Consider the following 27,735-nt stretch of genomic DNA (forward strand, 5'->3'; position numbering starts at 1 on the left):
TCTCATACGCTAACTTGGTAAACAACTACATATCCCATGTGCCTTCACTACAACTGGCCTTGGTTCGTTATGAACCCGCAATACTGGAAGGTGAGCGTGAAATTGTACTATTTTATTCCTTTAAGTTCTTAAATCCTCCAAATGAGTGAGAATTGTTGTCATTTTGAACATAAGAAATGTTGCTACGTCAACGCAAAATGACCATTGGCTTCACCAGTTTCGTAACTTCGACCATGACATAAATTCAAGTAACAGTTTTGTGTGTTAAATGAAAACGTTAGTGCCGTAAGGAGCATAGCGAATCACATTAGTGCAATGTTAAGCTGAGCGTTTCTTGTATACAACGTTAAAGTGCTGTTTAGCGATGGCTACAGCACTTGATACGCTGCGATCAGTTCATTTTCGTTAGACACAGCGAGCTAGCTAAATCAAGTTTACACTACCACTAACGTTAGCTACAACAGCCCTGCAATAAACCTTAACGTTACCCCAAGGTTATATTGTTCGGCTTCTGTTTAAACTGTTTGAGTGGCGTTTATCATTCATTCATTTTGGAGACTTAAGTTTGTGGGGCTGCTGAACTGGACTGAGATATACACTCACCTAAAGGATTATTAGGAACACCATACTAATACTGTGTTTGACCCCCTTTCGCCTTCAGAACTGCCTTAATTCTACGTGGCATTGATTCAACAAGGTGCTGAAAGCATTCTTTAGAAATGTTGGCCCATATTGATAGGATAGCATCTTGCAGTTGATGGAGATTTGTGGGATGCACATCCAGGGCACGAAGCTCCCGTTCCACCACATCCCAAAGATGCCCTGTTGGGTTGAGATCTGGTGACTGTGGGGGCCATTTTAGTACAGTGAACTCATTGTCATGTTCAAGAAACCAATTTGAAATGATTCGAGCTTTGTGACATGGTGCATTATCCTGCTGGAAGTAGCCATCAGAGGATGGGTACATGGTGGCCATAAAGGGATGGACATGGTCAGAAACAATGCTCAGGTAGGCCGTGGCATTTAAACGATGCCCAATTGGTACTAAGGGGCCTAAAGTGTGCCAAGAAAACATCCCCCACACCATTACACCACCACCACCAGCCTGCACAGTGGTAACAAGGCATGATGGATCCATGTTCTCATTCTGTTTACGCCAAATTCTGACTCTACCATCTGAATGTCTCAACAGAAATCGAGACTCATCAGACCAGGCAACATATTTCCAGTCTTCAACTGTCCAATTTTGGGGAGCTCTTGCAAATTGTAGCCTCTTTTTCCTATTTGTAGTGGAGATGAGTGGTACCCGGTGGGGTCTTCGCCTCAAGGTTGTGCGTGTTGTGGCTTCACAAATGCTTTGCTGCATACCTCGGTTGTAACGAGTGGTTATTTCAGTCAACGTTGCTCTTCTATCAGCTTGAATCAGTCGGCCTATTCTCCTCTGACCTCTAGCATCAACAAGGCATTTTCGCCCACAGGACTGCCGCATACTGGATGTTTTTCCCTTTTCACACCATTCTTTGTAAACCCTAGAAATGGTTGTGGGTGAAAATCCCAGTAACTGAGCAGATTGTGAAATACTCAGACCGGCCCGTCTGGCACCAACAACCATGCCACGCTCAAAATTGGAAAAAAAACTTTCTTTCCCATTCTGACATTCAGTTTGGAGTTCAGGAACTTGTCTGGACCAGGACCACACCCCTAAATGCATTGAAGCAACTGCCATGTGATTGGTTGATTAGATAATTGCATTAATGAGAAATTGAACAGGTGTTCCTAATAATCCTTTAGGTGAGTGTACTTGGTCCACCCTACCGTCGTTGATATAGCGAAACGGGGTAGGTAAAATATATATGTATGGTATCGTTATGTCTTGTCATTCTACTAAACAGCAATTGTTTGATTATTTGTTTGTGTAGTACCAAACAGTACATTAAATGTAAAAAGTCAGAGGAAACTTTACACCAGCAACTATCATCATTTTCTATTAATCGTAGTAGTAATAATAATAATAATAATAATAATAATAATTGTTCTCTTGACAATGTATTTACAATGAAATTAAACAGAAAAGCAAAAAAACCCCAAAAGCATTTTGAGAGCTGAAATGGGGAATCTAATAATATATAATAAAAAAGACCATTTTAAAAAAGTGAGTTGACTGTGTGTGTGTGTGTGTGTATGTATATATATATATATATATATATATATATATATATATATATATATATATCGTTTTTCTTTTTTTTTTAAAAGGTCACTAGTCTGACCCTATTCAAAATCAAGGTAACAAATGACAACTGAGTAAAAAAGACTGCCTGAGGCAGTTTGGCCTTTCAGGACCTGTGTTAATATTTAAAATTATTTTGATGTGAAATTTGCATATTGAAATTATCAGCGGGGTTTATGTCTAATTCAATTTACTCTCCTCTGGTAAAAGTATGACATGTTATTATTTCTCTAAATTGTTCAGTTTTCTCTCACATAATTCCTCCCTCAGTAAGTTCAGTACATCTGGCTAATTTCTTTGTGTCTTTCTATTTCAAGTGATGGAGTTTCCTGAGGATTTCAACCAGCTCGAACTTCTGAATACACATGGACACCTGATCCCCCGAGGGGCCAGCAGCCTGTGGACCGGAAGCAAGGAAGAGGAGAATGAGATGGAAGATGAAGAGGGGGACCATAGTGAGGAGTGGTATCTAGAAAAAGAAGAAACTCTCAAAGACAAACCAAAGGAGTTCATTCTGTGGGCAGCAGAAAACAATCGCGTAAGTGACGCTTTGTTCTGGCACCACTCAAAAACTCAAACCTTACCTGTGTTGCCCCAGTAGTGGTAGGCTAGGGTTAAAATGGGCTACTGCCTGCTACAGGATTAACCCATGTCTCACTTGCACTCTCTCCCTCTCCTCAATATGAAACATAACTTATGTTTAATGTTAATGAATGTATAAAATAACAATCAGCAAGTCAAGTTATGTAATTTACAAAAAGATTCAGCATAATATTTTTATGTGTACTTTGGGGGAATGACCGTAAGGTGAGCAGCAGGGGTCACGCTAGCCGAATATTCATTCCAAATAGTCATTGACTTCATTGGTTTTTTAACAATGACACAATCACAAGTCTCTTGGACTAAAGGGCGATCTACTGTAAGGTTAAGTAATTAACATGCAACACTCTCAGTAACCACCTGTAGTAGACCACCTGCATATTAATTAGCTATTTTCTAGGAGCCATGTCTTTGATATCGCATGCATGACCTCATTGTCTAGCTGGCAGGGGGAAGAATAAAAGGGTATTAGGGGTAATATTTGTAAAATCTTTCTTTGAAATGATGAGAAAAAAATGTAAATTTATTACATTTGAATTACCCCTCCATGAAGATTAAAGTCATCCCCTGGTAGTCACTGGTCCACATAGGATTTCACTTGCTCAGCCAGCACTTGCAATGACATGCTAGATGCTCCGACTCTACAAGTTGCCTTAGGCATCTTCTGGAGGCCATGTGCATCTGGAGGAGGAAGGGGAGTATCAAATTCATCCTGGGGTGGAGTAATGTAGATGGTGTTCTTTCCTCCTCTGAATTCTGTCAGAATTTTTAAGTAGTGGGCATTATAACCTTCAGCTTCTGGGGGGATATCTGACAGTTTGCATTGTCCTCCTGATCCATATCAAATGAAAGAAAAATAATAATTCAGTGCGTAGCTTTTTTATATCTACAATACCAAGGGCTTTATACAGCAGCCAGCCTCCTGATATAATTGTCAAGTTTCGGGTACTGACTGGTCAGGAGTCTTGAAATCTGTACAAAACCACAATACACCACATTGTAAGAAAGAAATACCCTCTTCATCTATATTCTGTGTTTGAAAGATTTACATTTGATTTGATTTATTAGACAGTAACAAAAATAAATGCCATCAACATTCCATCACAGTGACATTATAAATTTATCAGAACTGCCGAGGATAAGTTACAAACTTATTTCCATTGTGGTCCTCGTTGTAGTCTGATAAAGATGGCAAGGCAAGCTATGGATGAGTAAAGTAATCCTGAACAATCAACCCTTACAAAATACGACCAAAATAAAACAAATACAAACAGCAACAAAAAAAAAAAAACACATCCCAATACAAATAAAATAAACACAAAAACATCCACTACAAATAAATATTCCTTAAGACTACATAAAACAGGGTTTTAAAACTATTAAAAAAGTCTTAAATTTCATATTCCAAAAATAAGGCCTTAAAAGTCTTAAATTTCATTACCAAAGTATTAAATTTCGTTTGCCAAGGTCTTAAATTTGTTCTTGTGCTTTCGTAGGATTACATAAATGCCCTAACGTACAGGTAACGTTACTGTTCACGTCAGTGTTTAGCTTTACGCTCTGGAGTGTGGAGTGTTCGTGGTACACGAGCTCTGGCGTCCAGCTCTGGTGCGAATCATTCAGTTAAGAAAGAAAACAAAACGTCTCTGACGTGCTACTAATGTTAGCTCGATGACTCAGAATGGGAAAGTGTGTTTGGTAAGAAAGCCAGAGACATGGGACAAGTGGCAGTTGAGGCCAAGGACGGTGGCGCTCGCACTTTGGCGAGCACTAATGAAACAGTGGAGCTGGAAGACCCGCCTGCAGGTTCCTGGTCAGTGAATGTTACAACAGCAGCGGAGAGACAGTTGTGTATGAGACGAGGACCGTGTCTGTGTGTCGGCGTTGCACCGCTGTTGTAGGGTAACGTTATGTGAATGGAAACATCCGACATGCTAACGCACATTAAACTTACATCCCCCAGATGCACCGATCACCTGGACGAGGAAAAAAACAAACCGGAGCCCAACTCCTTATCCCTGCTGTTTTCAAGCCAATACTATATAACACTGCATTTCAAACAGCGTTAAGATGCATATACGGAACAGGATGAATAATCACTGAAGCAATTGGCATATTATATTACATTACCTTATCTAGCCAAGGTGTAACTAATTGTAACAACTCATAGTGCACAATTTGTTAGTATTTTTGATTTCACCCCTTAAGAGTTCTTAGTGCACAAATTCATTTCATCACGGATTCATTTTGTAGGTGTAATTACGCTGGGGATACTGGGGACAGGTCTCCATCACTTTTTTAAAGCATTTGTTAAATATATTTTGAAAAATAGCTTGCAACGAAGAATGTTTTTAAAAAACAAAACAAATGAAAATACTTTGAGAAAGTTTTATTTGCACAATAAGATAACATGCAGTGCCATTTTAAATATAGAAGAAACAAATGTGCATTGTCCAAAAAAAGTTTCTTAAGCAAAAAAGACAAGCTGCTGAGTACTGCATTATATTCTGTTTGAATTGTCATCTGAATCACTTTATATAAATAAAGACAATTCTACCATAAATTGGTGCAGAAAATGTCTCCAGAATGCAGGAAATTGTTTAGTGCTCCATATTTTCTAGGGGACCCCCAGACCCCCATTTATATATTTCAGCATTGAATATTTCATCAAAATAGTGTTAAAATATCGTCTTGTCTTGTTCTTGTGAAACCCAATATTGTAAATAGTGCATGTGAGCTAAGTGTGTCTGAATGAAAGCATTTGGTTTGGTTTAAGTTTTTTTTATTTAGAAAATGAGCCTTATGTGCCAGAAATTTTAGAGAAAAAGATTACAATTGTAAACAGATCAATCTCAACTCATCTAATTTGGAAAGAAGACTGCGAACATTGAGGTGCATAATGTGTAGACCTTTAGTGAAACTGAAGTCCAGGATCGGAGGCTCTGCTTGTAGTTTTTCCACCACGGAAGAGCCAGCATGAGTCTGTGCAGACCTCTCTGTGTGTCCCCTGCCGTCAGTTTCCGACTGCTGACTGCTCCGTTGGCACAGCCAGTCTGATGCTACAGAAACTTCCCCCCGCCAGGTTTGCTTCTCCCGAGAGAGAGGGATCTGTTTCTGCTGTGCTGTCACATCCATTGTTGCTCCCACAGAGAGGTGTTCTCCCTCCACATGCTCGTCGTTCTGACACCGTTGCCACACACCTGCCGTCCAACACACCTCCTTTCCGCAGCCAGCTACCCTCCATGCCCACCATAAAATCTCTAATTCCCCAAGGAGATTGATTTTCTCCCGATAACAAAAGGCAAAGAGAGATGATTAATTTATTTCTCCTGCATTCTCTTGCCATGCGTGCATTTGTTTGTTGAGGAGTGCCTCCAAAAACTCATGAGGATCGCATTTTGTCCAGAACATAAAATCTTGCAACTGCGGAGTGTTTTTTGATCATATTCCCGTTTACAAATTTGGTCATTAAAAAGTTGGTAGTTTAAAAAGAAAGCAAAGAAAGGATTATGTCAAGAGGGCTACAAGAGCACCTGTAGTACCCATAGAGCTTGCTGCCATCGTGGTCGAAGTGTATAAGTGTATTCAGAAGCTACACCAATTTTAAGGTACAAGTCTTTAAATATTAAGCATATATTATATTGCAATAGCTTTGTTCAAGTTAGTTTTGTACAACAAACTAGTTAACAAATTCAGGCAGTGTGATTATGAATCTCCCCATCTCTGCAAGGATGAGTGTTAACTCAGTGCTTGCTGTTGGTGTCCTATTTGTGTTTTTATTCAACATATATAACCCCAGGGTGTAACGGTCTTCCCACTGCTGGTAACCACCTACAGAGAGAGAGAGAAATAATTTTCTTCCCCATGCAGGGGCTTTTGATAAGAAACCTGAAAATGACCTGTGGATTCACATAAAGTCATTTTCATTAGGCCAAATATTAAGTCATGATCTAATCCATGATACATATTTCACAGAAGCATACATTACTATGACACACTGCTGCATAATAATAAATAATCTGTGGGTACGTACCTTTCAGAACAGGTTGCACTCAGATGTAGGAATACTTCTTGCTAAAACTGATGTCAAGTGCTTAACAAAACACAGATCAACACAAAGATGGTGAATTATTTAAATTTACAAAACTCTGCCTTTAAAGAAGTGGTTATTTTCATCTCTAAAGCTGCTAGTAAATGTTATCTGTGGCAAAAGTGGGATGTTGTTTTGCCCTAACAATATGCCAGTAAAATAGCAGTGCCATTCCACTGAGAATCGGGATACATGCACACATTCCTTAAAGGAGCTGCACTGCTCTTGTAACAGTACATATTAAGTAGATGTCCTTTGATGAATGAGCAGAGGGAGCTTGCCAAGTACTGAGTGTTATTGTGCTCGTGAAGCCGTGCCGCTCCTGAGTGAAAATAAGGGAAACACGGTGAAAATAAGGGAAACACGGCAAATGGCATTTTGCTGGATTGTCTTATAACCATAACTCCTGTCATTACTGACCAGTGTGTTGTCTAGTGCGTTTATTCAGTCATAAGATTCCTGACTGTCAGAATAACGAATCTGTGCATGTTGGTGGAAACGATTTTTATGTGTGATTTGTTCAGTTTTATTAGATTAATTTGTTATTCTAATAAAATAGATGCAGGAGTGCAGTAAATCTGTCCAACAATATATCTTGAGTGGGAGCCACTGGGAGCAGAAGCAGAGGAAATCTAAGCATGTGTTTGAGTGCGAGGACAGCGTTTTGGGGGAAAGCATTACAAAATCTGAACATGAGATCAGTGAGTCATGCTCTCAAAATGAAAGACCAAGCTCTTGAATGAAGACAGATGAAAAAGCCCCATGCTGGAGAAGGGGGCATATGCCAAGCTCACTGAAAATGACAGAAGCTGAACTGAGATTACCTCGTGACAGTTTTTCTTTATATTGTTGTGGTTGCGAAATCAATGTATAAAAGTCATCTATCTATATTTAATGTTCTTTTTATATACGTATAGCAATGTCATAATTCTAGGTGGAGTTTTTCCCTATAATCATCATGTGAAAATCGACTGTCCATATTTTAAAGCTAGTATTTAAATTATTTTCTTTTGCATCACTGTTAACTGTACCAATTACATTTTATTGTAATATGTCATGTTAGAAATATGGAGTGTGGAATATGAAATATCAAAGTATCACCGTCTCTTCAAAAATCCCAATTGAAAAGCAAAATTGTCTCCTTATTTTTCATCCATTCAGTCACGCCTCACTAGCAGGACTGTGGACTTCTTATAGACTGGCTATATTAAATGTGTGTATCATTTTAAGTGATTTGATTCTAGTGCTGATATCAGAACAATCATTTTTCACTACCTTACTTTTTCACTGAACACTGTAGCCAAACAAGAACTCTGCTTTAGTGAAGTTCTGTATACAATAAGTAACAATGATTTAAGTCAGGGACTATCTAATCAAAGAATGATTTAGGATCTGACCAGACATTCGATGCTGACAGTTTTACACTTGCTGCTTTTACACACATAAGTACCAACAAAGTATTGAAGTTTAGTACACTGCTCTAGTTGTGCTGTATCTCCAGGGCTTGACCTTTCCTTGTGACACTGGTGCTTGCGGTCTTTTGTTGGTATCAGCATAATAAGACAGATAATTATGTTTTATCTCTCTCCTGTTGCTTCTGCTCCCAGACATCTTCCTCAGAATCATCAGTAGCTTTTAGTGTCTCTCTTTTCTCTCTTCTCTCCCTTCTCATGGTTTTTAATAGCTTTAAAATGTGGCATCTGTTTGTTAAAGTTGAATCTTACCATTACTGTGACAAATCTGAAATGCAGAGGCCAGTTTTAAGCAGAGTTCACTAGAGCCCGACCGATAGGGGATTTTGGGGGTCGATGCCAATTATTAAAGTGAAAATGAGCCGATATTTATATTTAGAGAATGATTTGGATACTAGATCCCTTTACGGTAGGGCTGCAGCTAACAGTGATTTAGTATTCGAAGCTTCGATAGATTATTTCAACGATTCATCGATGTGTTGTTTAAGAAGTACTTTTGCTTGGTCTCCAAACCACGTTTTGTCAAGAAAACACGGGAATGTGAAACGGGAAATGAGCGATCCTGCACACGAAACAGCTTTTGTTTGTTATTATAAAGATAACCGCTATAAAGACAAAGACGGACAGACAGTAACATTACAGAGTTGTTGTTTTCTTTAGCTTGAAATAATAACATACGTTGGACACTTTCTTCTTTGTCCGTCGCTATCTTCCTCCACTTTGCAAACAGCGCCATTATAATCACGTCGTGTTCACAGTGTAAGCGCGATGTGGGACAGTAATAAATGTCCGTGCGAAACACTGTGCTGTATAGTTACATAGATTAAACAAAGCATCGATGCAAAGAATTTGCGTCTAAGCATTTTATTAATCGATTTTATCGATTTAACCGATAAATCGTTTCAGCCCTACTTTACGGTATAAACTACACTTAGAACAGGCCGATATTGAAAGCTGGTATGTATGTGGGCTATAAAACCTTTTCCTAAATGGATTATGTTAATAAAATGGATTACAGTCTCAAAAAGTGAACACGTAAACAATTGCATATCAATAAATATTTGTTGCTGGAACATGCAACTTTTTCAGCCGTCTGTAAATAGAAAGAGTGAGAGAGAATAAGCATGTGTATTTCACTTTACACATAATCTGGCATAATTTCAATGTAGCATATTCACATCTAGTTCATCCCTTTACCAGCACTCTCCCTAACCAAAGCTACAAGAAACCATTTCTCATCATCGGTATAAATCACGCCGTCTATGATCCAGTGAGCTGCTATTGAATGCATCTAATACTACGTGACTGTCTACAACGAGGACCTGCAACTTTGAGATTTCATTTATCTAACGTTATAACTATAACCAGAGCCGTTACGGCTCTGACTAACGTTACATCGTTTCACATCTACAAGATCACAAAAAGAGGAGTTTCAGGAAGCTACGTTATTTTCTTGTTCAGCTCACGTTTATTTACATGTCCGCTCGCAGATATATTTAGAATATGTCAAACTGTAGTTTTAATGGCTCATTACGACGTTGGCGCTCCTCTACTGATAAACACGGCACTAGCATTGTGGCTAATTTAGCAACGGGCGGCGTTAGCTGCTGTAACGTTACGTGGTTTTAGAGAATATTTAGAAGTGATGAAATATGGACCGTTCACTAGAACAGCCACACTGTTTCAGAATAAATGTACAGTTACGTGGCTTCCAACAACCACTGTGAGCCGGGAGGAAGCCGGGAGATGGCATTGAAAAACGGGAGTGTTAGCAAGTCATGAATGTTTTCAGGAGAAGACAAGTGACTGGGTCTGTTTTTATTATAATTATTAAAGTCATGTAATTAACTTGACAAAAGACCGATTCACCGCTCACACAGTCCTCTGCGTGTTTTTAAATGCCACATGCCTGTAAGCTCCGGGAAACTCCGGTCAGCTGATTGTTTTGTTCTGTGGTTTTTGTGGTAAGACAGTGATTTAACAGGGGAGTTGCAGCGCGCCCTCTGGTGGGCAAACTATGCAAAACCCATGACATGAGCAAAGGATCAGACTTTTTGTTTCTTTTTTTAATAGTCCTATATCTGCTTTTATAAACGGCCGATGCCGATTAAATGCAATTAGCTCATATCGGCCGATAAATCGGTCGGGCTCTAGTACCTGACATCCATCTATTTTGAACTGGGATATACACACACACACACACAGAAAACATAAAAACACAGAGAGGCCTTTGTCAGGACTGATTCTGTATGAATTCAGGACCACTGAGCTGCTGTGTCAGGAGGGAAGTCATTGTAATTATTTGTGGGGGGAAAACTAATTGTAGAGCTAAAATCCCCAGTGGAGGAAGCTGTTTTTAATTGAGAGAGAACATTTATTTGCGTGGTCAGGAGGTCAAGATCAGAGAAATGCTATTAGTGCTTAAACAGAGTAGGCTACATGATTCCAGCAACTAGGCCTTTCACCGTTTACTCTGACGGCAGTTTTTTGTCAAAGCACAACGTGAAATTAACAGGTCACTGAGGAATTATTTCAGTTAATGTTTGAGCATGAAAGATCACACAAATATTTTCAGCATGCAGCACGTCTGCTCAGTTAAATCACAATTATTTTGGTCAGCACTGAGACCATGATTATTTAAAACAATTAGTCATTGACTTAGGATGGATTTATTAAAGTTGAATGCAAAAATGTTTTAGTGTCGTATATGCATAATGCCAAAAATCCCAAATAGCCCATGGCATATGAAATAGTAATTCAACATTATTAACTTTAAACAACCTCTTAGAGCACAAGAGGATGACAGTGTTTCCAAGTCATACAGTTTAATCTGTATAAAGAAACCTGATGATACATGCCATTGTTGTAACATTTCCATGTGGGACTACAAAAAGAAAAGCCCCCCTACCCCCCTCTACCAGGGCTCCAGACTAACTTTTTTGACCTCCTTCCCCGAACCGTCCTGAACAATTTGAACCGTCCTGAAGTTAACGTAGAGCGTCCCAAAATCAAAATGTTGTTTCTTTACTTTATTATCGTCTGTAGTTGTTAGTGACATAATAAATCATTATAAATTGATAAAATAAATAATATTTGTTTTGCTTAATTCATACAAACAGATTTATAAACAAAACTGAAAAGTTATCTGTTTTACTTTGATGATTAATTATTTAAATTCAATTCAGTTATAAACTCCTGGACTTTGTTTCAGCAGCTTTTCTGCTCATGTTCAAAACTTTATGCACATTCAGAATCTCACATATCTGTGTTCTCAGACATGTACGGAAGAAAATCGTAATATTATGAGACTAACATCATTATTTAATGAGAATTCATAATCTTTTTTAAAAGTCTACCTGACCTATACTCTGCTGTGCTCCCCTTCAGACTGTACTGAATGAGACAAGTGCACCGCACGTCATCAGAGGTAGAAACTGAAACCATCACTGCCAATCAGGCAGACATCTCAGCGCAAATCCTCATGTTAACTTCTGCAGCTCCGATAAAGTGCAGCTCACAGTCGCAAACAGAGCCAGATTGTGCTTCAGGTTTTAGATGTTTATAATGCAAAACTCTACCTGCGAGTCTGCTGGCTGCGTCTCGTGCGTGGGTTACTTTACGATCACGCCGTATGCCGAGTTTCCTCAACTGGGTGGAGATGATTTTCGCCGCTAGTCGACATTATCAGAATATTGATTTGTTTTTCACAGCGTGACAACATTGATGTGTGGCGCTTAACGCTAGCCCACACAGCACGATTGAGAGGTCAACAAGCCGTTTGTGACTGAGAGGACAGATGGATTTACTATTTGTTATGTTATTTGTGATATTATGGACCGCCTGAACAGGTAAGCAGCCAGCCTCCTGTGTGAGTCTGGCGTGACTGTGTCAGAAGACAGCCTCCGTTGTAGTCAGTGCTTGGTCAGTTCAGTTTGTCATTTGCTAAGTGATCATAATAAACACATCGCAGCAAGCAATTTCATGGTTAAAAGACGTCTAATAGACGTCTAAACATAGTCCAGACATCTAGGCTAAAACAGGGCTGAATTTGGGCTGTGAAAGTTTGGTGGATGTCTAACCATAGCCCAAAAACAGTCTAGTCCTCAATCAGACCACCATTGAACGGCTACATATAGACGTGTATTAGATGGTTAAAATGGGTCTAGGCTAAAACAAGGTTGAATTTGGGCTGTCAGTGAAAAGTTACGTCTATCCATAGCCCAAGAATAGACCAAATACACATGAATGACTACATATATGAAAATGCAAATGCTCCGTACTTGTATAGCGCCTTTCTAGTCTTTTCGACCACTCAAAGCGCTTTTACACTACATCTGCATTCACCAGTCACTCACATTCATTCACTGAGCCTAAGTGCTCCAACAGAAACTAACATTCACACTCATTCATACACTGGTGGAACTGGTGGAGCAATTCGGGGTCAGTATCTTGCCCAAGGACAACCCGCTCTACCTCCTGAGCCACAGCGTATCCCTCGTTTAAAAATGGCCAATTTGTTTATCGCGAGATCTGGCAACTCTGATGTCTACCAGGGCCGTCCCTGATGTCTACTAACTTTCAAGTCTCGCGTTGCCAGTAGTCATGTCTCAGTAGGGCTACAGCTGCCATCTAGTGGTTGAAAATAGTAATTGCATTTTATTTTAAATTAAAATAAAAGATAATGCAGGGAACGTTACAGCGAAAATAAAGATAGTTTAAATGTTTCAAACATTTACTTGCATTTGATGATATGATGTCACGCACCTCAGTAGCTGCATGGGTGAAAACTACATGTAACCAATTTGGTGTGAAACAGGGCTACAGCCAAGCTGTTGATTTTAGACCACTGATTGCCTGTATTTCGCGGGGTGGGCTAAAAGCAGACTACACGTAGCCTGTCCAAATAAGAGCTAAATCTTAGCTACAGATAGACTATGTCAATTTAATGACACTTAATATCTTGTAGATATTAATTAGATATTATTGCAAAAATAATGTGATATCAACCATCTCACCTGCTGCCAAGGCAAAACCACAATTAATCATTTTTGACCGTTTTGACTAAAAGTGGGCTACAAATAGCCGGTCTGTCTACGAGCTAAATCGTGGCTACAGCCCCCCGAAAAGTCCACCTAATGGGTTGAGGCCATCGCTCCCCTATCCTCAAGAATGTTTTAAACGTTCTGCAGCCAAACTCACAATTTTAGCATGTACAGATGAAAAGCAAAGTCAGTAATCATGGTCAATAATTAGGGTGTCCGTGGGGTCTTAAAAAGTCTTAAAAGGTAATAAATCAATTTTGCGAAAATTAAGGCCATTGAAGTATTAAAAAGTCTTGATCGCCATTTAACAGGGTATTAAATTTTGAAGATATTTTTGTCAATGTGAACATTGTGTCCAAAGAGTTTGTATGGTAAAAGTGTGGGTGAACGTATTTATTTATATTGCATAGAGAAATTACTAGACAGGCAGAACGTAGTGAGTTATTATTCTGTGTGACGTTAGGCGCAGGGATCTAGGATCTACCGTGCGAGCCTTTCACTCTCATATGCCCCTAAAAATAGATCCGTGCAAACCGGAAAACTGATATATGAGCACAACCGACCGTAACCTTCCATCACACCGGATCCCGAATGCTAATTGTTCAAAACTTGGTTGGACTGAGCTCTGTGGCCGCTTGAACAGCCCCGTTACTCAAAAACAAGACCAAGATACGCTGTCAGCAGGTGAAGCGGTAAGACAGCAGACAACAGGGAAATATAATTATATAATATAATATATATATGTGGACAGATGAGACCAAGATAGAGCTTTTTGGTAAAGCACATCATTCTACTGTTTACCGAAAACATACCTAGGCCTACAAAGAAAAGAACACAGTACCTACAGTCAAATATGGTGGAGGTTCAAAGATGTTTTGGGGTTGTTTTGCTGCCTCTGGCACTGTGTGCCTTGACTGTGTGCAAGGCATCATGAAATCTGAGGATTACCAAAGGATTTTGGGTCACAATGTAGGGCCCAGTATCAAAAAGCTGGGTTTGCGTCCGAGATCATGGGTCTAACAGCAGGACAATGACCCCAAACATACTTCAAAAAGCACACAGAAATGGATGGCAACAAAGCGCTGGAGAGTTCTGAAGTGGCCAGCAATGAGTCCAGATCTAAATCCCATTGAACACCTGTGGAGAGATCTTAAAATTGCTGTTGGGAAAAGGCGCCCTTCCAATATGAGAGACCTGGAGCAGTTTGCAAAGGAAGAGTGGTCCAAAATTCCGGGTGAGAGGTGTAAGAAGCTTATTAATGGTTATAGGAAGCGATTGATTTCAGTTATTTTTTCCAAAGGATGTGCAACCAAATATTAAGTTAAGGGTGCCAATAGTTTTGTCCAGCCCATTTTTGGAGTTTTGTGTGCAATTATGTCCAATTTGCTTTTTTTCCTTCTTTTTTTTGTTCTGTTCAGGTATAGCAAAACATGTGTTAATGCAATACTTCTGTGAGAAATACTTGATTTTGTGGGAAAATTTCAGGGGTGCCAACACTTTTGGCCATGACTGTATACTATTGTTGATCATAATGAATATAGTCTCACCATATAATTAACATATTAATATAAAACTAACAGTTTACTATTATATTGTACTTTTAATATAATGTTATAATATTATACTAATACACTCATTTGTACTAGTTTGGTTGTGGATCGAGCCACTGTAGTGGAAAGATTTAGCCAGAGCCAGGATGCCATTGTGCCAATATGTGCTGCTTCTAGCCTCCTCCTCCTCCTGAGAGCAACATGTTCCCCTTGTTCTATTTTACATCTGTTTTATTAAAGTTTACACAAATCAGCTTTAGGATGCAGACAGCAGCTGTTGATCGCAAATGTCTGCGCTACACTGCCTACACTACCAACGTTATCCATCACTCAGTTTATTCTCTTCACCTTTGTTCCCTTCTGGCCTATTTGAATTATGTTGTATTGATACAATGGTCGATGAAAGTTACCCCAAAAACAGTGTTTACTTTTAAAGTCTCAATCTATTTATAGTAAATGTAAGTTAAAGGTGGGCTGTGTGGTTTTTAGTGGCTTCTAGCAGTAAGGTTTCAGATTGCAACCAACAGCATACACTTTACATATTTGTGACTGAAAATAAGTTACACATCTGTCAGGTAGTTATCAACTGGTCGGCGTTTGCAGGCAAGCTAACGTTATCTATTTGAACCAACTAAAACACAAAATCACACTGTTTCACATGTTTTGCAGTAATGTTGCACACATAAACATCACAGCCTGTGTAAGACAGTGAATTTTTGCAGGAAATCCTACAAGTCTTTCACATAGAAAAAAGTAGGCCTAAACAGGCTGTTATATGCGACTGTGGAAGTTGGTGAATGCCTCAATTTTTAGGTGAGGTTACAACCTGGTCACGCATAGGCAATAAAATGTTATAAATATGTTTAAATTCCTTTTAAAAACTCCACAATTCCCCTTTTAAAGGTGTGAGGCTTAACCGGTTACAGCACAAAGTGGCGCGGCAGTCTTAAATTATGTTGAAAAGGTATTGAATTTCACTTCTGGATTCCTGTATATACCCTGATAATGAATAGGTGTGATCAGCATACTTGCCAACCTCAACACCAGAGCCTAAATTAGGAGACCAAACCTATTCCCCTCCAGAAACTGTGTGTCAACCCAGAGACTGTTCTTCTTGCTATATTTCTTTAAATGCAAGAGCATTGGTTTAGTTTCAATAGTGGAGATGACTCAAATGAAGAGGAGGGTCTGGGGGTCCTCCCCCAGAAAAATGTACATTTCCTGAATTCTGATGAAATTTCTGCCTTTTCTGCCTCAGTTTATGGTGGAAAGGTTTTCATTTATGTAAAGGGAAACACAAAATTCAGGCAGCAGGTGACAATTAAAAATATTAAAATGTATAGAATATAATGCAGTGAGGCTTTCAAACATTCTGTAGCTATTGCTTTTAAATAGCCAATATTTCTCCTGTAAATCAACCTTTCTAATTGTCAAGTCAGCACACATGCAGGCATGATTCAGTCTTCTCTCCTCTTTTGTGTCTTTTGCAATGGGGTGTGCATGTGGCACCTTTTCACCTCAAATAAGTTAATTTTAATTAAAGTTAAAAACTCCTGGACTTTAATAAATCCTGTGTTTTAGCAGGTTTTCTGCTCATGTTCAGAACTTTCTGCACATTCAGAATCTCTCCCACATCTGTGACAGGTTGAAAAAAAACAAACGTAATATTAAGAGACATAACGTCATCATTTGATGAGAATTCATAAGTCTACCCTCTGCTGTGCATTACTTATTGCTCCGCAGGAATTATCCCCTTTAGACCGTTTGACATACACAGTGCACAGACTGCATGTTTGCATGTGAAACCGAAACCAACTGGAAAACACTCACCACAGATCCACACACACGTTAACTTCAGCAGCTCACAGTCCCAAACAGACCGAGGCTGCGCTTCAGATTTTAGATGTTTAAATCGCAAAACTCTACACAACGACACGACTCGTCAGCGCGAGGTGCACTTAATTATTATCACGGCATACGACAGTGTCACAGCAGCTGGGCTGAGTTCAATTGCGGCAAGTCGACAACCTTCTCTTGTGGCGCCCCCTGACATTTTGTTGAGTTTCCTCAACTGGGTGGAGATGATTTTCGCCGCTAGTCGACATTATCAGAATATTGATTTGTTTTTCACAGCGTGACAACATTGATGTGTGGCGCTTAACGCTAGCCCACACAGCACGATTGAGAGGTCAACAAGCCGTTTGTGACTGAGAGGACAGATGGATTTACTATTTGTTATGTTATTTGTGATATTATGGACCGCCTGAACAGGTAAGCAGCCAGCCTCCTGTGTGAGTCTGGCGTGACTGTGTCAGAAGACAGCCTCCGTTGTAGTCAGTGCTTGGTCAGTTCAGTTTGTCATTTGCTAAGTGATCATAATAAACACATCGCAGCAAGCAATTTCATGGTTAAAAGACGTCTAATAGACGTCTAAACATAGTCCAGACATCTAGGCTAAAACAGGGCTGAATTTGGGCTGTGAAAGTTTGGTGGATGTCTAACCATAGCCCAAAAACAGTCTAGTCCTCAATCAGACCACCATTGAACGGCTACATATAGACGTGTATTAGATGGTTAAAATGGGTCTAGGCTAAAACAAGGTTGAATTTGGGCTGTCAGTGAAAAGTTACGTCTATCCATAGCCCAAGAATAGACCAAATACACATGAATGACTACATATATGAAAATGCAAATGCTCCGTACTTGTATAGCGCCTTTCTAGTCTTTTCGACCACTCAAAGCGCTTTTACACTACATCTGCATTCACCAGTCACTCACATTCATTCACTGAGCCTAAGTGCTCCAACAGAAACTAACATTCACACTCATTCATACACTGGTGGAACTGGTGGAGCAATTCGGGGTCAGTATCTTGCCCAAGGACAACCCGCTCTACCTCCTGAGCCACAGCGTATCCCTCGTTTAAAAATGGCCAATTTGTTTATCGCGAGATCTGGCAACTCTGATGTCTACCAGGGCCGTCCCTGATGTCTACTAACTTTCAAGTCTCGCGTTGCCAGTAGTCATGTCTCAGTAGGGCTACAGCTGCCATCTAGTGGTTGAAAATAGTAATTGCATTTTATTTTAAATTAAAATAAAAGATAATGCAGGGAACGTTACAGCGAAAATAAAGATAGTTTAAATGTTTCAAACATTTACTTGCATTTGATGATATGATGTCACGCACCTCAGTAGCTGCATGGGTGAAAACTACATGTAACCAATTTGGTGTGAAACAGGGCTACAGCCAAGCTGTTGATTTTAGACCACTGATTGCCTGTATTTCGCGGGGTGGGCTAAAAGCAGACTACACGTAGCCTGTCCAAATAAGAGCTAAATCTTAGCTACAGATAGACTATGTCAATTTAATGACACTTAATATCTTGTAGATATTAATTAGATATTATTGCAAAAATAATGTGATATCAACCATCTCACCTGCTGCCAAGGCAAAACCACAATTAATCATTTTTGACCGTTTTGACTAAAAGTGGGCTACAAATAGCCGGTCTGTCTACGAGCTAAATCGTGGCTACAGCCCCCCGAAAAGTCCACCTAATGGGTTGAGGCCATCGCTCCCCTATCCTCAAGAATGTTTTAAACGTTCTGCAGCCAAACTCACAATTTTAGCATGTACAGATGAAAAGCAAAGTCAGTAATCATGGTCAATAATTAGGGTGTCCGTGGGGTCTTAAAAAGTCTTAAAAGGTAATAAATCAATTTTGCGAAAATTAAGGCCATTGAAGTATTAAAAAGTCTTGATCGCCATTTAACAGGGTATTAAATTTTGAAGATATTTTTGTCAATGTGAACATTGTGTCCAAAGAGTTTGTATGGTAAAAGTGTGGGTGAACGTATTTATTTATATTGCATAGAGAAATTACTAGACAGGCAGAACGTAGTGAGTTATTATTCTGTGTGACGTTAGGCGCAGGGATCTAGGATCTACCGTGCGAGCCTTTCACTCTCATATGCCCCTAAAAATAGATCCGTGCAAACCGGAAAACTGATATATGAGCACAACCGACCGTAACCTTCCATCACACCGGATCCCGAATGCTAATTGTTCAAAACTTGGTTGGACTGAGCTCTGTGGCCGCTTGAACAGCCCCGTTACTCAAAAACAAGACCAAGATACGCTGTCAGCAGGTGAAGCGGTAAGACAGCAGACAACAGGGAAATATAATTATATATATAATATAATATATATGTGGACAGATGAGACCAAGATAGAGCTTTTTGGTAAAGCACATCATTCTACTGTTTACCGAAAACATACCTAGGCCTACAAAGAAAAGAACACAGTACCTACAGTCAAATATGGTGGAGGTTCAAAGATGTTTTGGGGTTGTTTTGCTGCCTCTGGCACTGTGTGCCTTGACTGTGTGCAAGGCATCATGAAATCTGAGGATTACCAAAGGATTTTGGGTCACAATGTAGGGCCCAGTATCAAAAAGCTGGGTTTGCGTCCGAGATCATGGGTCTAACAGCAGGACAATGACCCCAAACATACTTCAAAAAGCACACAGAAATGGATGGCAACAAAGCGCTGGAGAGTTCTGAAGTGGCCAGCAATGAGTCCAGATCTAAATCCCATTGAACACCTGTGGAGAGATCTTAAAATTGCTGTTGGGAAAAGGCGCCCTTCCAATATGAGAGACCTGGAGCAGTTTGCAAAGGAAGAGTGGTCCAAAATTCCGGGTGAGAGGTGTAAGAAGCTTATTAATGGTTATAGGAAGCGATTGATTTCAGTTATTTTTTCCAAAGGATGTGCAACCAAATATTAAGTTAAGGGTGCCAATAGTTTTGTCCAGCCCATTTTTGGAGTTTTGTGTGCAATTATGTCCAATTTGCTTTTTTTCCTTCTTTTTTTTGTTCTGTTCAGGTATAGCAAAACATGTGTTAATGCAATACTTCTGTGAGAAATACTTGATTTTGTGGGAAAATTTCAGGGGTGCCAACACTTTTGGCCATGACTGTATACTATTGTTGATCATAATGAATATAGTCTCACCATATAATTAACATATTAATATAAAACTAACAGTTTACTATTATATTGTACTTTTAATATAATGTTATAATATTATACTAATACACTCATTTGTACTAGTTTGGTTGTGGATCGAGCCACTGTAGTGGAAAGATTTAGCCAGAGCCAGGATGCCATTGTGCCAATATGTGCTGCTTCTAGCCTCCTCCTCCTCCTGAGAGCAACATGTTCCCCTTGTTCTATTTTACATCTGTTTTATTAAAGTTTACACAAATCAGCTTTAGGATGCAGACAGCAGCTGTTGATCGCAAATGTCTGCGCTACACTGCCTACACTACCAACGTTATCCATCACTCAGTTTATTCTCTTCACCTTTGTTCCCTTCTGGCCTATTTGAATTATGTTGTATTGATACAATGGTCGATGAAAGTTACCCCAAAAACAGTGTTTACTTTTAAAGTCTCAATCTATTTATAGTAAATGTAAGTTAAAGGTGGGCTGTGTGGTTTTTAGTGGCTTCTAGCAGTAAGGTTTCAGATTGCAACCAACAGCATACACTTTACATATTTGTGACTGAAAATAAGTTACACATCTGTCAGGTAGTTATCAACTGGTCGGCGTTTGCAGGCAAGCTAACGTTATCTATTTGAACCAACTAAAACACAAAATCACACTGTTTCACATGTTTTGCAGTAATGTTGCACACATAAACATCACAGCCTGTGTAAGACAGTGAATTTTTGCAGGAAATCCTACAAGTCTTTCACATAGAAAAAAGTAGGCCTAAACAGGCTGTTATATGCGACTGTGGAAGTTGGTGAATGCCTCAATTTTTAGGTGAGGTTACAACCTGGTCACGCATAGGCAATAAAATGTTATAAATATGTTTAAATTCCTTTTAAAAACTCCACAATTCCCCTTTTAAAGGTGTGAGGCTTAACCGGTTACAGCACAAAGTGGCGCGGCAGTCTTAAATTATGTTGAAAAGGTATTGAATTTCACTTCTGGATTCCTGTATATACCCTGATAATGAATAGGTGTGATCAGCATACTTGCCAACCTCAACACCAGAGCCTAAATTAGGAGACCAAACCTATTCCCCTCCAGAAACTGTGTGTCAACCCAGAGACTGTTCTTCTTGCTATATTTCTTTAAATGCAAGAGCATTGGTTTAGTTTCAATAGTGGAGATGACTCAAATGAAGAGGAGGGTCTGGGGGTCCTCCCCCAGAAAAATGTACATTTCCTGAATTCTGATGAAATTTCTGCCTTTTCTGCCTCAGTTTATGGTGGAAAGGTTTTCATTTATGTAAAGGGAAACACAAAATTCAGGCAGCAGGTGACAATTAAAAATATTAAAATGTATAGAATATAATGCAGTGAGGCTTTCAAACATTCTGTAGCTATTGCTTTTAAATAGCCAATATTTCTCCTGTAAATCAACCTTTCTAATTGTCAAGTCAGCACACATGCAGGCATGATTCAGTCTTCTCTCCTCTTTTGTGTCTTTTGCAATGGGGTGTGCATGTGGCACCTTTTCACCTCAAATAAGTTAATTTTAATTAAAGTTAAAAACTCCTGGACTTTAATAAATCCTGTGTTTTAGCAGGTTTTCTGCTCATGTTCAGAACTTTCTGCACATTCAGAATCTCTCCCACATCTGTGACAGGTTGAAAAAAAACAAACGTAATATTAAGAGACATAACGTCATCATTTGATGAGAATTCATAAGTCTACCCTCTGCTGTGCATTACTTATTGCTCCGCAGGAATTATCCCCTTTAGACCGTTTGACATACACAGTGCACAGACTGCATGTTTGCATGTGAAACCGAAACCAACTGGAAAACACTCACCACAGATCCACACACACGTTAACTTCAGCAGCTCACAGTCCCAAACAGACCGAGGCTGCGCTTCAGATTTTAGATGTTTAAATCGCAAAACTCTACACAACGACACGACTCGTCAGCGCGAGGTGCACTTAATTATTATCACGGCATACGACAGTGTCACAGCAGCTGGGCTGAGTTCAATTGCGGCAAGTCGACAACCTTCTCTTGTGGCGCCCCCTGACATTTTGCGCCCTAGGCAACCACCTATGTCACCCTGGCCATTGGCCGGCCCTACCAATTCTCCTAAAAAAACAAGCACATTTCTTGCTTTACTCTCAAACAAACGCAGTTGTAAACCAAACTTTTTTCAAAACACTACACACAAGCCGGGTTTTGTCGTGCAACCTTGTGTTGTGTAATGATAATAAACTACCTTGATATTTGCTCAATAGGAAATCGAGCTTTAGCCGTAAAAGGGACAGGTGAGCTCTTCTGTTTTGGAGCAAGAGATGCCAACATAGGAGAGAAAGGCAAGTGGAGTTGGAGGAGGAAGAGGAAGACCAAGGAGAGCCATAAACTCTGATCTCTGAACAATGATACAGTAGTCAGTGATTACTGTAGTAGAGTATTACAAAATCATAGTAAGTGGACCATAGAACTGTAAAACATGAAGTATGTTTCATGAGATTGGGAGCTGTATTCATACCTGCATACTATTCACAGTATTTACAGTCTAGAGTCTATGACCACAGTCCCCCTGCGTGTACCTCTTCTGTGGCAGATACAGCTGTAGAAGCTTTTCAGGGCTTGATTCGCCATGGCAGGTGTTACTTCTCCTGCTGCTCAGCCAACGAGAACATTGCCTGCGATGTTGATGAGGTGCTGTGGCCAGCCCGAAACATAAGACAGGATGCAGCCACCCTTGTATTTTTCTTTACAGTATACCCAGGAGGCTTATTTTCTCTTTTTTATAGTTTCTTCTGCATGAAGAATACTTTACAAATACAACTGTGTTTGCTGAGATGTATAGACAGTATTTCACAATAACAACATTCTATTCCTGTATTTGTGTTTTTATATTTGAGTATAAAAACAGAATACTGTACGTACAGTATGTAGTGGAACACTGAAAATGCAAAAGGCCTACTGATAAGATTGTCATAGTGGTATTTTATGCTATCATAATATTTTCTTAAATGTTCCATTTGATTGTGTGTGTGTGTCATTTGAAGACAAAATTTAATTTATAGCGTAACATTGTTTTGAATGCTGTGTTTTTGTGAGAGATTGGTGGAGTTGTGTTCTGTGTGCAAATTATTGTGTTCAGAGTTTTAAGAAAATGAGCCCAGCTATTTGATAACGTGTAAGCAATTGAGAAAAACTACAATACTGTCAATAACATGGTTGTGTTTGTGCTTTTTTCTGCTTTTGAAATTGTAATATTTAATGATGAGCCACTGGAGAGTAATTAATGTGTCTGTGGAAGACTGGCTGCTGTGAATGCTGATCAAGAATAAAGTATGCAGCATTGCTCCATTAAGTGGGATTAATACAAAACCCAAAGATCCAATAATATAAAACAGAGATAAGCAGCAAATCATCACGTCTTCATGGAGAAGCTGTGAGCAGAGAATGGTTTGAGGTTTTGAGTGAAAATCACTGACCCCTGAATCAATCATCAAAATTGTTGCCGATTCATTTTCTGGCAATTGAGATTGGTACAGCTCTGAAAGATGTAACTAAAATAATTTTAACACAGCAGATTGTAGGATAAGTAATAGCCAGGTGATTTAAAAATAATAATAATAATAATAGGAACTTTCCTTAAGTGGTCTTCTACAGCTGTGATTGACTTGCCTGGTTTATTTTCTCATTTGTATTTAGTTTGAAATTTCTGAACACATTTGAAGTGGTTAAATGGAATGTGACTGATTTTAAATGTAAGACATCAGCTGGTGTTCAGATGTTCTTTTTGAAGATAGTATGTGTTACAACTTTTTAAAATCTGATATACAGAAAAGCACTAAGAAACATTTTGACAAGCTAATCATTTCTTTCACTGTTTCTTAAAAAGTTCTTGCTGTCTCATGTGTTTGCTTAGTTTGTTTTAGATACATATTAAGCTACACAAGCCTGAACAAAAGCTGTTTTTATGCACAGCAGAAGTCCTGAAGTATGTCTATAGTCTTTTCACAATTGGAGTATTAAAGAAAAAAATAAATAAAACACTGCCGAGTATAAAGCTGTCCCTTGCAGCAAAGTCAACGTTTAGTTCTACATAAATGCAGAAATCAGGCTGAAGAATGGAAACACTTTGTGACTTTGCATACTGCGAGGCACTAAATGGCACAGAATGAACAGTTGATAAAGAGCGAACACATTTAATGCAGCCTGAAACCTCTCAAATGCATTATGATCCAGCAAAAAAGTGCACCCTGTGGGTAATTAAACAATGCTTCACAAAAATCTTCCCCAGCGTAATTTACACAATTAATTTTGTACATAATGTTGATTAACGTAAGACCCACATGCACTCCCCCTAGGTTTTTTGTATCACTAATTAGGTACAGTGTTTTTTCCGAATGTTTGGTCGCGAAAATTAATCAGGCAAAAATAGCACTTTCGTTGTTCAGCCTAATAATTCAAAATACCAATTTAAATTTTACCAAACAATTACGTTGGCATATCGGCAGTGTGGAAGATTGTCTCCTAGCACATCCACTCTATCTGTGGCTGACTTCTTAGAAAAGGCAACAAAATGGTCTGACCCGCTTTTTCTGTCACTCGTTTATGAGAAGGCGATCAAGCCAGCCGCACCTACATTTGGAGTGCACACATATTAAAGCCTTTATGGTAACTGAAATGGACCAGAGCGAGCTAACAGGCAGGTTAGCAACTTTATCCAGTTTCTCTCTTTACAAAGACAAGTGTTGCTGTATGAGAGTCCTACCTGAAGAAAAGCTATGAAGTCTTCATGTTACGCAATACGAGAACCACATTCAACATTTATCATATTGGGTTGGACTCATAGACTGTATATAAGAAGTGGACGTAGTCATCGTGATGTCACCCGTTGGTTTGTGGACTGCTGTTTTGAAGCCTCAAGTTTGGCTGATAGGGCACCGACATGTTGAGGTTTTTTTTTGGACGTGACCATATTTGGACGAGACAGTGGAGCTAACAGCCAACTCCTAATAAGCTTTTTCAACGGCGTTGGTCAAATTTACACAGTGCCGTGGGTACGAGTCACCCGTAGCTTGATTGACAGGTTGCCATTGTAATGGCTTGTCAATCGTAGAAAATCCGCCCTGAAACATACTCTGCTTTATGGTCTATTTTCCTCTAAATCGGACCATAATTTACTAAATCAGCATCATGTTGTATTGAAGAAGACTTGAAACTAGCGATTGTGACCATAAACTCGTTATGAAAGTGTTTTCTGAGATAATAAATCAGCTGAAAAGTAGGGTCATTTTACCATTATTCCCCACCCACTTGACCCCAGATGGTTTCAGGAAACTTGCTTATTCTTACACAGCAATACTTATTGAAACCTGGCCGGGGAGAAAAGGCATCAGCTGTACAGAGTGATAACACAGTGTAATACCAAACCATATCTAAAGGATTCATCCTGGTGAGTCGTTATCCCTCCTTAACTTACAGAGATTCCCACAAGTGTCAAACTCAGTATGAAGGGGGTTTTTAATGTCACCAATGATGGACAGAGCTTTCCTATGTGGAGCTGTACTGTAGTCAGCCTATTATCTTTCCTGCTGTTGTACAATCCAGGCCAGCTTGTTTTTAAGTGTTGATGTTCAAACCAGGCAGAGATATTAAACACAAGATAATCTTATCAGGCTAATCTACACTTTCTCAAGGATGTGTTGACTGACCCCAAACTCCTTCTGTTTCCTAATTAAAACAGTCTCTGACTGGTTTTATTACATATGGAATCAACATTTTCAGTGAAACGGTTTCCGCTGATTTCCAATTTCCACTGATTGACCACAGAGTGTGAGCAACAGGGGCAGCTCTGCATGATATCAAATAAGCTCTTTTATAGCATTGATTGAGAGACAGATGGACCTACACCATTGCCGCAGCCTGGAAATCTGTGCAAAGTAATCAGACACATCCTCATCTTATGAAAGTCCCTTGTCATCAGCATATTTAAATGGCTTAAAATTGCTGTCCTGCAGTGTCATCTCATTAGTGTACACAGAGAATAATAATGATGATAAAACACAACCCTGAGGTGCTCCTGTGTTCATTTTCCTCTGACACAGACTCTCTGTGGGTGGTCTGTTAAAAGGTACTTGACCCCCTTTTACCCCGAAGTCTAAAATCCGTTGCAGCAGAATGTGTATTTGCATTGTATTAAAAGCTGAGTTAAAGTTTATAAATAAAATCCATGCATACATGTTATTCTGCTGGAGATGATTGGAAACCATGTTAACTATGTCTATGAAGATTCTCAGTCATCCAGGTCATAGTTATCCAACGAAGGTTAAAATCAAGGGCAACTGGACTTGGTTGAAGATACTGGAAGACGTTTCTTCCCTCATGTTAACTATGAGGAAAGATGTTTGCTGACAACCTTCTCCATGCATGTAGCCAGTATGGGGGTTAAGGCTATAGGACGAAAGTCTGGACCTTGGCTATTTGTGTACTGCTCTTTTGATATTTATTATGATTTGAATATTTCCATGTATTAGGGAAAGTGCAGGTATAGAATAAACACTGGAATAGTGTAGTTAAAACAGCCTTTGGCTGGCTCGCACACTCCTTCAGAGCACATCCACATAGGCCATCAGGTCCTGGTGCTTTGTTGGGCTAAATCTGTGAAAAGCAGATGTCAGCCTCTTGCTCCGAAAGATGAATTGTGGGGTTTCTGGGTAGAATCCTTGCTTACCCAAAGGTGACCATCCAAGTGACTTTCTGGCTGAACAGTTTTTTTTGTTTGTTTGAGACCTTCTTTTCACTAGTGTCTACACAGCGGTCTTCATACAAATGAAGAAGGAAATATTGCTCTAAATGTTTTGATATATATATATATGATTTACTTAGGATTTATTTATTTATTTAGGATAGGAATTATTCCAATTACAGGAAGTAAAACACATCTCATGAGATAATTAGTTTGTAGATTTTCAGCATTTCTGTGGTTTTCTTTCAGCTTCCAACAGTCCAGAGGTTGTTAATTTCCGATCCCTTGCTGGTGCACTGCTGTGATGAGGATCGTTACACTCCACTGCACCGCGCAGCATACAGCGGCCATGTTGATGTTGTTTCTGCTTTACTCGCCGCGGGGTCCAAGGTCAACCCTCGCACCATCGACGGCTGGACGCCCCTTCACAGCGCCTGCCGCTGGAGCCGCGACACTGTGGCGAGTCTTCTCCTGCAACACGGGGCCGAGCTGAACGCCCAGACCAACGGTGGGCTCACACCACTTCACCTTGCTGCTTCCCACGCCAGCTCCTTAAAAACGGACTCCGCTCACACGTTGGAGCTCCTCCTCTCTCAGCGACACCTGAAGCCGGGGCTCCGCAGCAGCAGCGGGGAGACGGCCAGTGAGGTGGCCCGACGTAGTGGCCCACATCACTTCCTGTTTGAGATGGTAGAGGACTGTGTCAGTGTGGTACCCATCTCATGAATGAAAACGCAGATGTGGACACATATTCTCCCATTTATGGTTTTTACCCTCTTCTCGTTCTTGCAAGCAGAATGGGAAGCGGGTACGTGAACGTTTATTTCACAGAGAAATTAACCTGAGTTCATTACTTGAACTTGTGTATGTATACACTGGTCATTAAATGAGCAGAATGTAAACATGCTTTAGCCTCTATTGATGTTCCTGGTGTCGAAGCAATGTCTGTTTTCTACTGAACCACCATAATAAATCAATGCAAATGGTAATCAGATGCA

At 39.6% G+C, this 27,735-nt stretch overlaps 1 protein-coding gene across 2 annotated transcripts; it reads left to right on the forward strand.

Moving 5' to 3' along the window:
• ankrd49 (ankyrin repeat domain 49) lies at nt 1-27,735 on the forward strand. 2 transcript variants are annotated; one of them, XM_038713425.1, is made up of 3 exons: nt 1-90; nt 2,548-2,768; nt 26,987-27,735. In XM_038713425.1, exons 2-3 carry the CDS (start codon nt 2,550-2,552, stop codon nt 27,461-27,463), a joined length of 696 nt encoding a protein of 231 aa, XP_038569353.1. In that variant the 5' UTR covers nt 1-90; nt 2,548-2,549; the 3' UTR covers nt 27,464-27,735. The 2 variants fall into 2 exon arrangements, with proteins under 2 accessions (XP_038569353.1, XP_038569354.1); XM_038713426.1 differs by lacking the exon at nt 1-90 and adding an exon at nt 1,193-1,249.

This window comes from Micropterus salmoides, unplaced genomic scaffold, assembly GCF_014851395.1.
Source record: "Micropterus salmoides isolate LMB-PRFRI ecotype aquatic unplaced genomic scaffold, ASM1485139v1 Ms_hic_scaffold_12, whole genome shotgun sequence".
Lineage (NCBI taxonomy): Eukaryota > Metazoa > Chordata > Actinopteri > Centrarchiformes > Centrarchidae > Micropterus > Micropterus salmoides.